General features: G+C 49.6%; 6 protein-coding genes across 6 annotated transcripts; 3 read left to right on the top strand and 3 right to left on the bottom strand.

The window, feature by feature from the left end:
* Positions 1–906: 906 nt before the first annotated feature.
* Positions 907–3,995, top strand: AO090102000051 (uncharacterized protein; the record flags this gene model as incomplete). Its single annotated transcript, XM_023237001.1, has 8 exons — positions 907–934; positions 1,129–1,539; positions 1,615–2,151; positions 2,960–3,191; positions 3,287–3,515; positions 3,597–3,670; positions 3,741–3,813; positions 3,912–3,995. The coding sequence occupies 8 exons, from the start codon at positions 907–909 to the stop codon at positions 3,993–3,995; spliced, it is 1,668 nt and encodes a 555-aa protein (XP_023091656.1).
* Positions 3,996–4,647: 652 nt separating this feature from the next.
* On the top strand, positions 4,648–5,472 carry AO090102000052 (uncharacterized protein; the record flags this gene model as incomplete). Its single annotated transcript, XM_023237000.1, has 2 exons — positions 4,648–5,073; positions 5,257–5,472. 2 exons carry the CDS (start codon positions 4,648–4,650, stop codon positions 5,470–5,472), a joined length of 642 nt encoding a protein of 213 aa, XP_023091657.1.
* Positions 5,473–7,170: 1,698 nt separating this feature from the next.
* On the bottom strand, positions 7,171–9,040 carry AO090102000053 (uncharacterized protein; the record flags this gene model as incomplete). Its single annotated transcript, XM_001822245.3, has 4 exons — positions 7,171–7,401; positions 7,460–8,546; positions 8,598–8,639; positions 8,694–9,040. The coding sequence occupies 4 exons, from the start codon at positions 9,038–9,040 to the stop codon at positions 7,171–7,173; spliced, it is 1,707 nt and encodes a 568-aa protein (XP_001822297.1).
* Positions 9,041–9,985: 945 nt separating this feature from the next.
* AO090102000054 (nucleoside deaminase) lies at positions 9,986–10,480 on the bottom strand (the record flags this gene model as incomplete). The annotated part of the gene is made up of 1 exon (XM_001822246.1): positions 9,986–10,480. The coding sequence occupies one exon, from the start codon at positions 10,478–10,480 to the stop codon at positions 9,986–9,988; it is 495 nt and encodes a 164-aa protein (XP_001822298.1).
* An 897-nt stretch (positions 10,481–11,377) lies between these two features.
* On the top strand, positions 11,378–11,953 carry AO090102000055 (cell wall mannoprotein 1 family protein; the record flags this gene model as incomplete). The annotated part of the gene is made up of 1 exon (XM_023236999.1): positions 11,378–11,953. One exon carries the CDS (start codon positions 11,378–11,380, stop codon positions 11,951–11,953), a length of 576 nt encoding a protein of 191 aa, XP_023091658.1.
* Positions 11,954–12,393: 440 nt separating this feature from the next.
* On the bottom strand, positions 12,394–14,151 carry AO090102000056 (uncharacterized protein; the record flags this gene model as incomplete). Its single annotated transcript, XM_001822248.1, has 5 exons — positions 12,394–12,917; positions 12,980–13,457; positions 13,508–13,552; positions 13,598–13,790; positions 13,847–14,151. 5 exons carry the CDS (start codon positions 14,149–14,151, stop codon positions 12,394–12,396), a joined length of 1,545 nt encoding a protein of 514 aa, XP_001822300.1.
* Positions 14,152–14,408: the final 257 nt, after the last annotated feature.

Genomic DNA, 14,408 nt, shown 5'->3' with positions numbered 1-14,408 from the left:
TTAATTGTAGATTCAGATTGCTACAGATCGCACCAGTTATCACAGAGCAGCAAGCAAGGTCTCAAGGAACCTATAGAAACCTGTATGGCTAAAGTTTAAGCCTTGATACTGAGCTGTCTTTCTGCTCTAAAGTCTATTATAAGCTTATCTATATAGGTGTTAAGGTTATTGACCATAATATAACATTGACTAGCTTACATCGCGTAAATCTAATTTACTTGGGCAAGGCCGTAAACACGGAATGGCAGGTTGTCGGTACAGACAGCCGGGCTGTCCGCGAATCAGTACCCTTAGGTTATATCTCATTTTAGTAATTACTGAATTCGGATGTAGAAGATCCGGTTTGAACCTTGTTGTAGATTTGTATGCCTTATTTTAACATCATGAAACCATATATTGCCCAATGGAAAATTGGGACTACGGCTTCTAACAGTAGGAAAAGATTGGAGAGGCCGGGCCTTTCTTTAGCCAAGTTAGATGACCAAATAGCAACTTTATGATTCAATATACTGCTCCAGCCCTTGTTTTACTAGACTCCATCCTTGACTTGTCAGTGGTATATATAGCATTGTCCCCATCCACAATGGCTCTCAGATCCCTGCGAGCGTACGCTGCATGTGGTGAATCCAATTACGAACTTTTGCCTTTTCTCTCAGTCAAATTACCTTCCATAATATGTCGATACCTGAGCAATGCACTGTCCTCGTGGTGGGTGGTGGACCAGCAGGGTCGTATGCAGCGGCGGCTCTAGCGCGAGAGGGCATTGATACCGTGCTCTTGGAGGCTGATGTGCATCCCCGGTACGTCGACTTACGTGTTGTCTTCTCGAAACATTCGGAACTGGAAAGAGGTTTCTGCTGACATAGACCATCCAGGTATCATATTGGGGAGAGTATGCTACCTTCTATGCGTCATCTTTTACGCTTTATCGACTGTGAGGATACCTTTCTCCAACATGGATTTACGAAAAAGGCGAGTCATGATCTGACCATGTTCCCAATCTGTGTTATATTCTGACCTCTCCAGGTCGGCGGGGCATTCACCCTGAACCAGACGAATTGTGAGGGATGTGAGTACTTCAGCGAAGGTTTGTCATCGCGTTAGGCCCTGTGTGCTGACAAACTACAGACACAGATTTCATTGCTGCAGGGGGCCCAAACCACTTTTCGTGGAACGTCATTCGCTCAGAGGCAGATGAGCTGCTCTTTAGACATACCGCACACTCAGGGGCAAAGACTTTTGAAGCTGTCAAGGTCAATTCGGTTACCTTCACACCGTCACCCACGTTGGACACAGGCCCCGGGCGCCCCGTCTCGGCGTCCTATACACAAAAGTCCGACGGGGCGACTGGCGTCGTCGGATTCAAATATATCATCGATGCCAGTGGTCGTGCTGGATTACTCAATACCAAGTACTTGAAAAATCGCAAGTACAACCAAGGCCCGAAGAATGTTGCAGTCTGGGCATACTGGAAGGCAACGGGCAAGTACGGAGAAGGAACTCCAAGAGAGAACTCGCCATACTTCGAAGCATTGACGGGTAGGTTCTAGCCCGCAACGAACGTCCGACGATCAGTAGTTGGTATGCTGACTATATCGATGCTGGTGTGAACAGACGAAAGCGGCTGGGCATGGTTCATTCCTCTCCACGACGGCACCCATTCTGTCGGTGTGGTTATGGACCAGGGAATGATGAGCCAGAAGAAAGCCGTATCTGAGCTCTCCACAAATGCACGCTATCTGTCGTGGCTAAAGCTCGCACCTCGCCTAAACGGCTATCTTACTGGGGGCAAGATGGTCGCTGATCTCAAAACTGCATCAGATTTCTCCTATGATTCATCTTCTTACGCTTTCCCCTATGCCCGAGTTGCCGGAGATGCAGGGTGCTTCATTGACCCATTCTTCTCGTCCGGGGTCCATCTGGCCATCACAGGTGGATTGTCTGCAGCCACAACCATATGCGCCGCTATCAGAGGCGACTGTGACGAGGTTGCCGCAGCAAGGTGGCACAGCACGAAAGTGAAGGAGGGCTACTCCCACTGGCTCGTTATCGTTCTCAGCGCTTATAAACAAATGTCCAACCAAGCTGAGCCAGTTCTGAGTGATGTTGGGGAAGACAATTTTGATCGGGCTTTCAACTTCTTCAAGCCAAGTAAGTTCGACATGTTAAAATAGCATATTCCTGGAAGGAGCTTGCTACATCTCTTTTCTCGAAAACCAGATCTAACAGTCTGCTTCAATTAGTCATCCAAGGAACTTCCGATGTCTCTACGAAGCTCACCCAAGCCGAATTCTCCCATACGCTCAACTTCGTGCTCAAAGCCTTCGACCGTAAAATTGGAGGCGACCTAACCAGCGAGGAAGAAGAGAAGATTTACGAAGATATTCGCAAAACGCAGTCCCAGAATATGAGTAATATTGAGAGTTTCACGATGGATATTATTGATGGTCGTCTGCCAAGACTGTTGAGAGGGAAGTTGGGACTTGAATCCGTGGCCGGGATGGATGAGGATACGAAACACTGTCCCACGGCGACACAGCAACATTAGCGTAACGACAAGTTTATAGCCCTAGGCAGAAGTATTAGTCAAACAATAGACACCTTAGGATCCGACCCGTGACTTAGGGTACAAGCATCAGGGACCCGCCGTGGCTGACGTCATACCCGACTGCTGCCGTCGAAGCCCTGAAAACAAGTTTAACATCAGCCATCTCATCATCTTTCGGCAGATCAACACGCATCAACATAACAGATCGACATATGATGACATGGAATTGCTTCATAAAGCATAGGAGATCTTTCAACTCAGCCCTTATGGTGTAACAGTCCTTTCCTTTTATGCCAAGCGGTTGCCCCATCGTTTCTATACCCGATAGATTAGACTTCTCATTATCATCCTATTTCACTCACTCCACTTGTCTTTCACTATAGTTCATTTTACTTTAATTACTATCGTTAGTATTTATTGATTTTGTTTTTTCGATACCCTGCTGTCATCCTCGGGCTGTGTTAAATCTCCAATATGGCCGTGATATGGGGTCTAGATCTACACGAGATCCAATTCTCCAAGTTCAAGGGAAAATATATGTTCAATCGCATTTACCACCTCCGACGCACAAGGATGATTGTCTACCAACTCGCCATGATCCTCTGCGTATGCTCCGAGTCAGTGGGAACAGCAGCCTTATCAGGTACGTATATACCTCTTGCAAGACCCTCCCTAGCCAGGGCTCCTCATACTAATTTCCTTCGTCTATCTCCCCATAGACTATCTCGACCAACAAAGCTACATCCAAGGGCAACACCCTGGTGTCAAAGTCCACAATAACAGTTTCATCGGCGCGGCCTCGTACAATATATTTGTGGGAATCTCTGTGGCGACGATCTTCGGTGCAGCGTTCTTTTTCGACCTCTTCTGGCCCGACCGATACGAAAGTCCATCCGTGCGATTAGCGTGGAAAATATGTGCGGTGGTTGTCTCGGTAATGATGCTGAGCTCTGCTCTTCTCATGACGGTATGCTACAAAGGAAGGCGCTTGCTGGTCGCAATTCTCAGGATACTTATGGAAAGACCAGGTTATCACTGCCATGTATAGTGCCCGTATCACTGGTACGGACGCCGCCTCTGCGAGAAAGTTCTGGTCGGAGGCCGAGAAGAAACCTGCTCTAGGTATATTTCCCATTGAAGTTTGGGCGCTTGTATCCGACTTCCTAATATAGTGTGCCTAACAACTATGTAGCGTACCGAACGAATCCCAAGGCTGTTGCCTCGGCTGTTTTAGCTTGGCCCGGGTGGGTCGCGACTGTTGTCAGGTATGTCCGTCTAAATAGGCACGGTCTAATAGTGCATCGATACTAATCATGATCATAGTACTGTTGTCCTTTTCATGTCTAAAAAACATGATGATCAGTACGGTGCCAAGTCGAACTACGGTCGAAATCTTGAGAATGGGGAAAATATCCCTGAAACGGAAGCCAAGCCTATGACAATGTAATGTTCGTTATATGTATAAATCAGTATAGATCCCATGTACATAACTGGTATATTACCTCCATCCTAATGAATGCAGTGAACCTATCATCTCTTCTATACTCAGATTTGGTTAATCCGAACTTCGATTCGTTCCGAACCCTGCAACAGCCTTAGTGATGATGCTAGTCGGATCAAGGTCAAGATTAGCCAGAGCCTCTGGCGGGATCGGAACACACTCCGCGGTTTGGGGCCTTTATCTTCTTCATCCTCGGGCAGTCCAAGTTAGAAGTCTGTCCCCGGTTAAATAGGCTGCATAGGTGCACGGCAAATGAAGACAACAAGTGGTCAAGAATCTAGCAACTGTTTCCCTTGCTTAAGCAGGCTGATAGCTTCAAAACTTCTTCTCCGTGCAGGTACCCTCAAATCAAAGGCATTAGCCATAAGCTTTGTTCGACTGTTGAAGAGCGAAGGGCGTGGTGGATAACTTCAGCTAAGCCACGCTCAGTATTTAGGCTACGCAGTCTTAGACCTAGGCCATCTACTAGGTAACTAGCTGCCTAAGTGGGTGCCGGGCTGAGAGGCCCGTGCAAGCTAGCACATTATATTCCCATAAATCCTCCAGATCGTGTCATCCCAATTACTTCTCTTCGTTCTTCAACATCCTATCTTCCACCATGACCATCTCCAACAAGGAAAAGCCCGTCTTTGTCCTGGTGCCTGGCGCCTCTCAAAACCCAGCCCATTACGCTCACCTCCTCCACCTCCTGCAGTCTGCCGGGTATGGGGCTACCACCGGTCTGCTCCCCAGTATCGGTGCCCAGGGCGAGGTGACTGCGGCCGATGATGCCGACTACGTCCGCAACCGCCTGATCCTCCCTGTTCTCGATATCGGCAACCGAGACGTGATCCTGATCAGCCATTCCTACAGTGGAATGCCCGCTAGCGCGGCTGCACGCGGGCTGGGTCCTGCCGACCGCGCCGCCGAAGGCAAGACGACCTCCGTCGTCGGCCAGATCTTCATCGCGACTATCCTGCCCCGTGGTGGACTAAGTGTCATCGATTCCTTTGGTGGACATCTGCCCCCTCACATGTACATCGATGTACGTATCCTGTCCTTTCCCTTTCGCTCTGACGAGCCCGCGGCCATGGCTCATTTAGGTGTGTCTGATAATTGTCACCAAATAGCAAGAGCACAATCTTCTGAAATGCGATGACCCCAAGCCACCCCTTTTCTACGATGTAGAACCGAACCTTGCCGACGCGGCCACCCAAACCTCTCTCAGTCAGGGACTGATCTCGTTCTCGAGTCCCTGCCCCGAAGCGAGCTGGGACACCGAGGCCTTCCGCGACCGGGTCGCCTACATTCACACCCTCAAGGACCACGCCGTTCCGTACGAGGCCCAGGTCGCCATGGTCCAGGCCACCGGGGTGAAGTGGATCACCCGCGAGGTCACGGCTGGTCACAGTGTACAATTATCGGCCCCGGAGGAGCTGACTAAGATCATTCTGGAGTTGGCCCAACAATTTCATTCGACTTAATCTCAATCGCGGGACGTGAACGGAAACCAAGCGGGATTGGCCGACTCAAGCGACAGGGGCCAAGTGACAGGCGTGCTCCTCGGTGGACGAGTAGGCGAGAGGCGTTCTGGGGGCCAAATAGATAATCAAAAATGAACTAAGACTCCACTAAAAACACATTTGCCACCTAGTTTCTACCCTCTTTTCAATGCGACACGCAATGCTCTAGTTCCCTCGTCCCTCGGTAGTTAACGTATTACATCGGGGTAAGCTCTCTTGAGTCTTCGTCCGAGGTGGATGGGGCACTATGCTTTCTTGAATTCGAACCTGGAATGCTCGAGATCACGGCAATGGAGGTTCACAGAGATGGGGCGAAGATGGGGAGCGCAGTTGAGGGGCCTGAAAGATCCAGTAAACCCATAAGCACCATCAGCTTCCGTTCCTCTGTTCTGAGCAGACTAGACAAGGATGAATTATGTGTGTATCTCATCGCACAATGAGATTCGGAGAGCCGGGAAGAGGGGAGCCGAGAGGCTAAGCTACCTAAGCACCAATAATTAATAGGCTACGGGTCTTAGTGCCATGTAATCAGTAGGTGGGAGGCTTGAGGTCGATAGGGCGAGGATTTTGGGACCTAGAAGCTAGTACTAAGTTCCGGTCAGCACTAACTAGTCACTAGTAGATTGAAAGCCAATGCCCGACGCTAGAGAATATATGTGACAGGGACACTGACCCTGCCCTCTGGCGTTCCGAACCGCTGTTTGATCAGGAATAGAGAATTATGTTTGCTTGCGTTCCATGCGTACGCCGCAATGTAGCCTGCTAGCTAAAGCCCTTTCTCAATTCGCCCACTGTGATGCGAGACAAAAGTTCAGCCATTCCAAACCACAATGAAGATTCCCTTGCAACGATCCTTATATACACCCCCTATAGCCACGTACCAACATTTCCCCTCACCTAAAAAAGTCGAAGTAGGTCTTGGCCTTGAAACCCGGCCAAGTTTAGGTGGGGCGTTGCTCTAATGATCCGGCGGATCCGATCACTGGCTTGTATTCGATTGTTGATTGAGATTCAGTAGAATTGACAGTCACCGAGCGCTTCCGTGTTAATCCGAGTAAGCTTTGGATCCAGGACTGTAGAGTTGATTTATATACTACTGGTTAATATCTAAGGCACCAGTCACCGTTCGGCACAAAGTATAAATAACAAACACGTACTACTCCGTATATCTTTGCTAGACGCGGCTCAAACTTGGACCTCTTCCTGAGTGTATCCTGAAGAATTGACTTCGTTCAGGAAATATTCGCTCATGGTTTTCAATCTACTACGTATACTATATAAAATCTACTCACCCCTCTCGGCATTGTGGAGATTATCGGATATATTATCTCACACTACTGGCTAACTGAACTTAAAATGTGCATTCGCGGATTCCCCAACGAAATACATCCGAGTTCTTGTGATAGCACGATCACGCTCTGGGATGGATCCGATCGGTTCTTACAAAATCAAAGGCCTCAAGTATGATATCAAAATTCTAGTCTATAGCTATCGTGTATTGTCATGTCTAATAAAATTCGATGAGATGTCAAATGTGCAAATTCCTGCCATGTCCTCTATTAAGTAAGGCTCTTCAGTGCCAAGTTGTCACATTTACACCCATGGAATCTATCATGGGCTTAGATCTGATGGCCAAACATGCCCTGGCCGCTTCTCCTCATCTGATTGCTACCCAGTCCGCGTCTGGCGACAGTAGAGTTTCCGCTCGCCGCCGCCACGAGTAGCTTTGCGTACTCGAACCCGGTCATATCGGGCTTGCACCTGGTGCCGACCTCAGGAAGCTTTCCCTCGTCGAAGTACTCCTTGACAATGTTCTGGCTGCATGAAGAAGGGTGGTTCATGAACCCATGCTGTGATAATGTTAGCATACATTCGGCTCCCGGTTTAGGTAGATAGAAAATGACTTACTCCATGTCCTTCGTGGACGACCACACGGCTCCCCAGGTAGTGAGCGGAGGCCTCCCAGGCATTGCTCAGCGGGGTGACCGGGTCATAGGGACTGTTAATGAACAGAATGGGGTAGCTGGTGTTGATGCCGTGGTACGGTCCCTCAAACTGCTCGGCGGCCTTGAACTTCCATTGGGCGCACGGCCACACCTGCGGCGAAAACCCGTCGGCAAAGGAGCCTGTGACCGCTTGCGATTGGACCAACGAATACATGTCTTCGGGCTTATCGGCGCGGAAGTGAGCATCCGCACAGGCAATCCCGTGGAAGTTGTTGGGACCCTGGTTCCATGTAGGCGGGACTGTGGCGGCCTGCGAGGGGTTGATCACGACCTCGTAGTTGCGGGTGAGGGCGGTTAGAATATACGCGTAGAGGGTGGGATACTGCTCCGGTCGGTAGAGCAGGCTGAAAACGGTGTACTTGAATTCCGTCAGAAGGTCGATCCCACCGGGTTGCCACCACGGCAACGGCTCGTACTCATCTGGAAGCGTGACAGGGTTGTCGACGAGTTCTTGGAAGGCTGTGCGCATCTCCTTCATGAGAGCATCCGGGGTGGTGGCCGGGCCGGTAAAGTTCGCAATGACCGGACAGTCGGTGGGACCGGCGTTGATGCATTCCGTGAAGAAGTGGTAGAGAGAATCCTCCGCGGCTTTGGTAGCAGTGATCCAGTGACCGGCGTGGTAGTCATCGTTTAAGACAACACTGTCGAGTAGCATGCGGTCAATACGGTCGGGGAACATCGCCGCAAAGGTCTGTCCAAGGATGGTGGAGTAAGACCGACCCCAGAACCGCAGCTTGCCGTCCTCATTGAGGGCATCGACGATCTTGAGCATGTCTCGTGCGACAAACGTCGTGCCCAGGAAGCGTCCGGTTTCCTGCTGGTCCTCGTAGCAGGCGTCCACCAAGACTTTCGCATCGTTCCACGCTTTGCGCTTCAAGAGACTATACATGTCGGCTTGTGGCAGAGTCTCATTGTTCCGACGAGACAGGCTGCGCTTGATGCCAGGACGTGGAACATCGCATGCAAAGGGGATCGTATGGCCAGTCCCCCTAGGCTTTTATTAGTCGGTGCATGATGAGGTAAGAGATAGCACGACCTACCGGGCGTCAAACCCAACCACATTCCAGTGTCCGCCGAACAAGCTAGGCATTCCGTTAGCCCCGTTCATGATGACTCGGTCTGGAGCGGCAACTTACTCGCGATACACCTCGCCCTTCCCCTGTAGGTAGAGCTCATCGATGCCAGAGGCTCCCGGTCCCCCCGGGTTGAAAATAATGCTGCCCTTGACGGGCTCTTTCGACGCACTGATCTTAACCAACTGGAGATCCAGTGGCTTGGAGTCAGGGTTGGTATAGTCCAGAGGGACTTCCAGGGTTGCACAGTCGACGGGGACTGTGCTTGCAGGTTCGAGACCTTCAGGGAGGTCTAGATTACACGGCGCCCAGTTTAAGCCATCGGATTCTGCCCTCTTTGTTCCGGCATGGGGCAAGGCTTGGGATAGCCCTGCGGAGGCGAGAAGTAAAGAAACACTAGAGATCAACATGACGAGCGAAGATTCTGAATGCTTTAGTTATCGGTGAGGAGGAGATACCGAACATCGTGGATGTTCGAGCTAAATATATATACTTCGAGAAGCTGGCGGTGCTAGAGAGATCACCAGTGGCAGATGGTGTAGATGGAGATGTCGCTGCAGCATTTATCCCAAAGCGGCCGATCTGCAGGTCCAGATGAGGTGGGCGAGTAAGAGCGCCGGATGAGGACAATTTGAATTCGATGGCTAACTGAGGAGAGTAAATAACTATAGCATGGCCTGGGTAGAGGTTGTTGTCTGTTGGGCGGTCCAGACGCTTTCCCCAATCACGGCTCCCGCTGCCACATCCTTCCATGATGCATCACTTTCCCTTGCCTCTGCCCAGCCCTTCCCTCCCAGCCAATCTCTTTCCAGATGAGGCAGCAAAGGCCGAGAATGTGGGGGCGACTTGGCGGAGGCTGAGTTTATTCAGCCTCGTGTACGATCCTTGGCATTTGGGGCCAGCGCTGCATCATACCCTAATGAGGAAGCGTCAAAGTTAACATTTGCACGGACCATAAATTCAACAATAGTATACTCCGTATGCTCAAGGCGGTATTATTCTTTCTCGCATCTTCAAATGATCAATAGATACCTTGATATTACAGACTTTTATCAAGCAGATCCAGTTTATTGCAGAAATTGCGCAGATTTGTTACAACCCGGCTCTCCAGTATTAGCGTTGTGAGACTTTTGAAATGGCGAGCTAGGGCTTGATACGTAGACTATTAGATAGATCTTATCATAGTTAGTAGAAAAATCAGCTTTAGCTAGTAATGATAATTATCAATTCAAAAATCTATAAAGATAAGGCAAGGCACCTTTCCACACATAATGGATAACTCATGGTAAGTAAGCAATAGCAGTAATCAATACTGGTAAAAAGGAGGCCCGCAGAATATTTCCTTGACAATTCTCCTATTTCCCTTTGCCCCAATACCTTTTGCTATCCTCCACCACTTTCTCTTCCCACCCGCTCACCGGCCCAATAACTTCCACCTCGGTCTGGCCACTTGCAAATACAGTCCGACATGGCAAATCCAGTGTGAGGTTCTCAATGTTTCCCTCTCCGATAACTCCTTGCAGTGCTTTCTCCGACGCCAGATACACCAAGCGTCCAATGTTTGCCCAATAAATCGTGCCCGCACACATTGCACAGGGCTCCCAAGTGGAGATGAAAGTCGTTTCGGCTAGGTAGTCGCGCGCATAATTATCAGCCGCGTTGCGGGCTAGCTCGGCCTCCGCGTGTCTGACATGCGACAGCGACAGTGAGGACATTAGAACGGTGGTACTATCCGGTGCCAGAAGCAACGCGGCGAACGGCCGTTTCGAGTGGATGTCTTGGCCGGTTTTCTGCAGCTCCAGGCATGCACCGGCGGCTGCGGATAATTGTTCGCCGGTCAGGGGAGACATTTGGTTGAGAGGTTATCGGTACTTGGTTGAAACCCGTGTGTGTCAGGCATAGGCTTTTAAAAGATTTCGAGGGCATCTTGGTCGGGTTATGACTTTTAAATCATCCAGAACGGCGACTTCCGATATCTTCTCCGCACGAGGCACCGGGACTGCCCGCATCGATATCTTTGCCCAATTATGATAACTAAATTCTGCTATCAGGTCTCCAGACTTCATACCAGGGTAAAGCCAATTTCCTATTACTTCTTGACAATGAAGCCTTGGCTAGTTTCCTAACTACCACGCTGTATCTTCAGTGAGGCTTCTAGTACCTTTACGAACTACCAGGGGTTGGGGAGTTGAAAGCGAAATGCTCTCTATTCCGCTGATTGCCGGTACCTTACCAGCGAGGAAAGGATAGGTTAATATTGTCTCTCTGGAGATCATTATAGAGCATCAGTATCCAAATACAAATACCTCCTGCCATTACCTTTACAGCTACGTGTGATACTTTTACTCTAACGTACTGCTTGACAGAGTCTTTATGGTTACCAATCACAGTGCATTCCAATCAGTTCACCAATTCGACTTGAAGATGGGAGGCACATTTCCTGTCCACATGCCTACCCCATGTATCACAAATGAAGTCCGGAAGAGAGCATGACATCGCGCCCTAGATTGGACTCTGCTTCATTCCTTACTCTCCTTATTCATCCGCTGATAAATGTCCAACATATGTATACTACAAGCCATACCTCTAGTAGTACCCTAAGCACATAAAAGAATATCCCCAGTCCACAGCCCAGTGCATACGGTTGCCCCAGTCCAAATAGGAAACAGCAATTATACCATGGTAATATCATAATCAAATGTCAAACCCACTCATCAACGTAACACAGCACACCATCTGACAGCAAGATGTACCAAGCAACCTACATAATACACCGAGCCGGCTCATTTCATGAGATCGATAAATTTATCACCTACGCCAACCACATCAATCCTAACCGCATCTCAGACATATCTTCAACTGATAGGACAAAGAGGAATTGCAAAATGTACCTCCTTCAACCACTCCTCACCTTCCTCCTCCTAACCCTAACAACCTCCACCCCAACCCCAACCCTCACCCACGACGCAACAGCCGTAATAAACGACCTCACCAAAATCACCACCGACCTCTCCGCCCTCACAAAAAGCATAGTAGCCTACAACGGCGGGATTCCCGCAGCACTAGACATCCAAGTGAAAGAAATGGCCGTAGAAAGGGACCTTGATCAAGCGACGAGGGACACCACCGCTGCTACGCCGTTCACGGTGAGTGAGAGTGCAACCACGACGAGTGCTTTGTTGGGGTTGGAGCCGGATATTAGGACTGCGCTTGTGACGTTGGTTCAGAAGGTATTTTCTTTTCTTCGTTTCTTGGTGTCTATGTTGTTGTGGGTGAAGGGGGGGGGCAGTGTTAACATGGCGTTAGAAACCCCTCGTCGATGAAGTGAGAATAGGTGCAATTGTGAGAATGAATTTAGTCAACCTTAGGACCAAGACGGGGACTCTTTCTACGGCATTGCAGAATAAGGCGACTGCGGTGGATAAGGATACGCTGGCTCCTAAGACGACGGAGTTGGATGCCGGGTTTGAGAGTGCTATTAAGGCTTATTCTTAGTTTAATTCTTGTGTTTATTGTTCTTGTGGAGAATTGTTGGTTTGTTTGGATAATGCTCTGCTTCTCAGTCTCGCTTCCATAGTAAATCAAGTCAATTGAGCTGCTTTTATATAACTACCACAAATCATGAACCCACACGTATACCAAACATCAACAGAAGACTACTGCACACACCCATACCATCCCAACCACCAACCAATCCTAACCCCAATCCCAAACCCCTCTATCCAACTCTTAGTACAACCTACCCAGTAAAAAAGACAAAAAATCACCCCGTCTTAAACCTCACCGGCCCAGCCCACCCCCTCAACTCCTTCCCCCTAACCTGCAACACCAAAACAATCAAAACCGCCCCCGCCACAATACCCGCCATCGTCCCAAACTGCCTCCTCGCCCCCTGTTTCCCAGCCCATTCCACCATAAAATAACTAACAATGAACCCACCAGTCGTGCGCCCAAAACACACCCACGCAGCAACCTCCCCACTAGCCTCCGGGTAACTATCAAGCACGTAAGCATTAATGGCGACGGTAACGATCATGACGCCGAAGACGTAGAAGCCCCATCCCAGGGCGGTCAGCATGTAGTGGTATGCGCCTTCGAGGGCGAAGCCGAGGAGGATAATCCCGGCTAGGATGAAGGGGGTTGCGAACCAGATGGCGAGGAGACGGGCTTCGGGTTCGAGACGGCCTTGGTTGCGGTTTGTGGAAAGTTTGGCGAGGTAGTCGTGGAGCCAGTGGCCGGTTAGTTCGCCGAGGATGGCGGCTACTACGGGGGTGAAGTAGAAGAAGCCTTTCTTTTGTTAGTTTGGTTGTTGGGGGAGCGATATATGTGATTTGTGTGTGTGTGCATACCGATTTGCTTAGGACCGAAGCCGTATAATGGGCCTACGAAGATAGACAGCGTCGTGTTGACGCCTACCACCCAGGCGAAGGTAAGCATGTAGTAGATCGTGGATAGGAACACCACCGGTTTCATAATCACGGTGATGGGACGCATGATTGCGTCCTTCGGGGTATTGACCATGTATCCGCTCCGCCGTTGCTGGATGCCCAGCATGCGTTTCCATCGCGGGGCATTGGGGATGAGGTCTGGTTGAATGTTCTTGCGATCATAGTACGTTTCCTCAACGAAGAGTATGATGGCAATTAGACACAGACCGGTTTCAATGCTGTATAGACCGAAAGCCCATTGCCAGACCTGGGTGTTTGTTATGAAGGCCGCGAACATCGGGCCCAGGTAGGGCGAGAGGATGATGGATCCAGACCAAATATTGATCTTGCGAGCCTGTTCATGCAGGAAGAACATGTCTTTGATGAACATGAGGCCACCCTGTTAGGGTCAGGGTTTATACGCAAACAAAGAGGGTCTTGGCCACTTACGCCTTGTGCAACCGTGGAGAAAAATCCGTTAAGGATTCGGGCAGCCTGACTTGTTAGAATTTATCACTGGCCTTTTTTATATGGACATACCATGAATGATTCGAATGATTGCGCTGCAGTGCACCAGATTGCGGTAGCAAGGGCCATCAGCACAAAATAAAACAGCACCGGCAGACGGCCGAAGTATGCAGACAGAGCCACAACGACGGGGCCGCCAACACCTAACATAAAGATATTACCAGCCTGAGAGTGGTTGACATGGTCCTCTGTCATATTCCACTGTCTAGTAATGATTTCAGTTAACATTGCATGTACATATGCCAATGAGTAGATTCTTACTTAGCTTGCTGGAGAAGCGTAACCGCACCGGTGGCACTTCCATAGTCCGGGAGAAACGCAGTAGCCGAGATAACAAAAAGGATAAGGTTCTTCCTGAACGGCGACCAATTGAGCGGATCATGGGGAAAGTTTGTGGGCTGCGGAATAAGCACGGTTTGGCCATCATCCGTGGTTTTTAGATTCTGATTCTTGTTACGCGGCGTGTAAAGCATGTAGCCTTCGCGCTCTCCAATCTCCTCCAAATCGACCACCGGCCGGTCCTTCTCAGTGTCTGGAGTCTCTGGCGATGAGTGTTTAGCATCCATTGCGATGTCTCTGAGGTATAATTCTCACAACTATGGAGGTGATGACCCATGAGCTCGGAGGGAAGGAAATGAGGAAAAGGAGGAAGGCGATCATGCAGATCTTAAGCCTTTAGTTATAAATTGATTCCTTGTGCTGCATTTTCTCTCTGTGACACGAAAGTCAACATGGTCGGACAGTGAGCTGAGGGTCACTGTGCCAAGTTCCTAATGCATCTCCTCTGCGGTCTAGGCGCAGTATTACAAGTGTACGTTAGACG

This window comes from Aspergillus oryzae, chromosome 4, assembly GCF_000184455.2.
Source record: "Aspergillus oryzae RIB40 DNA, chromosome 4".
In the NCBI taxonomy this organism is placed as follows: Eukaryota; Fungi; Ascomycota; class Eurotiomycetes; order Eurotiales; family Aspergillaceae; genus Aspergillus; species Aspergillus oryzae.
Note: the sequence above shows the minus strand (reverse complement) of the source record. Positions and strands in the feature narration are given on the sequence as shown.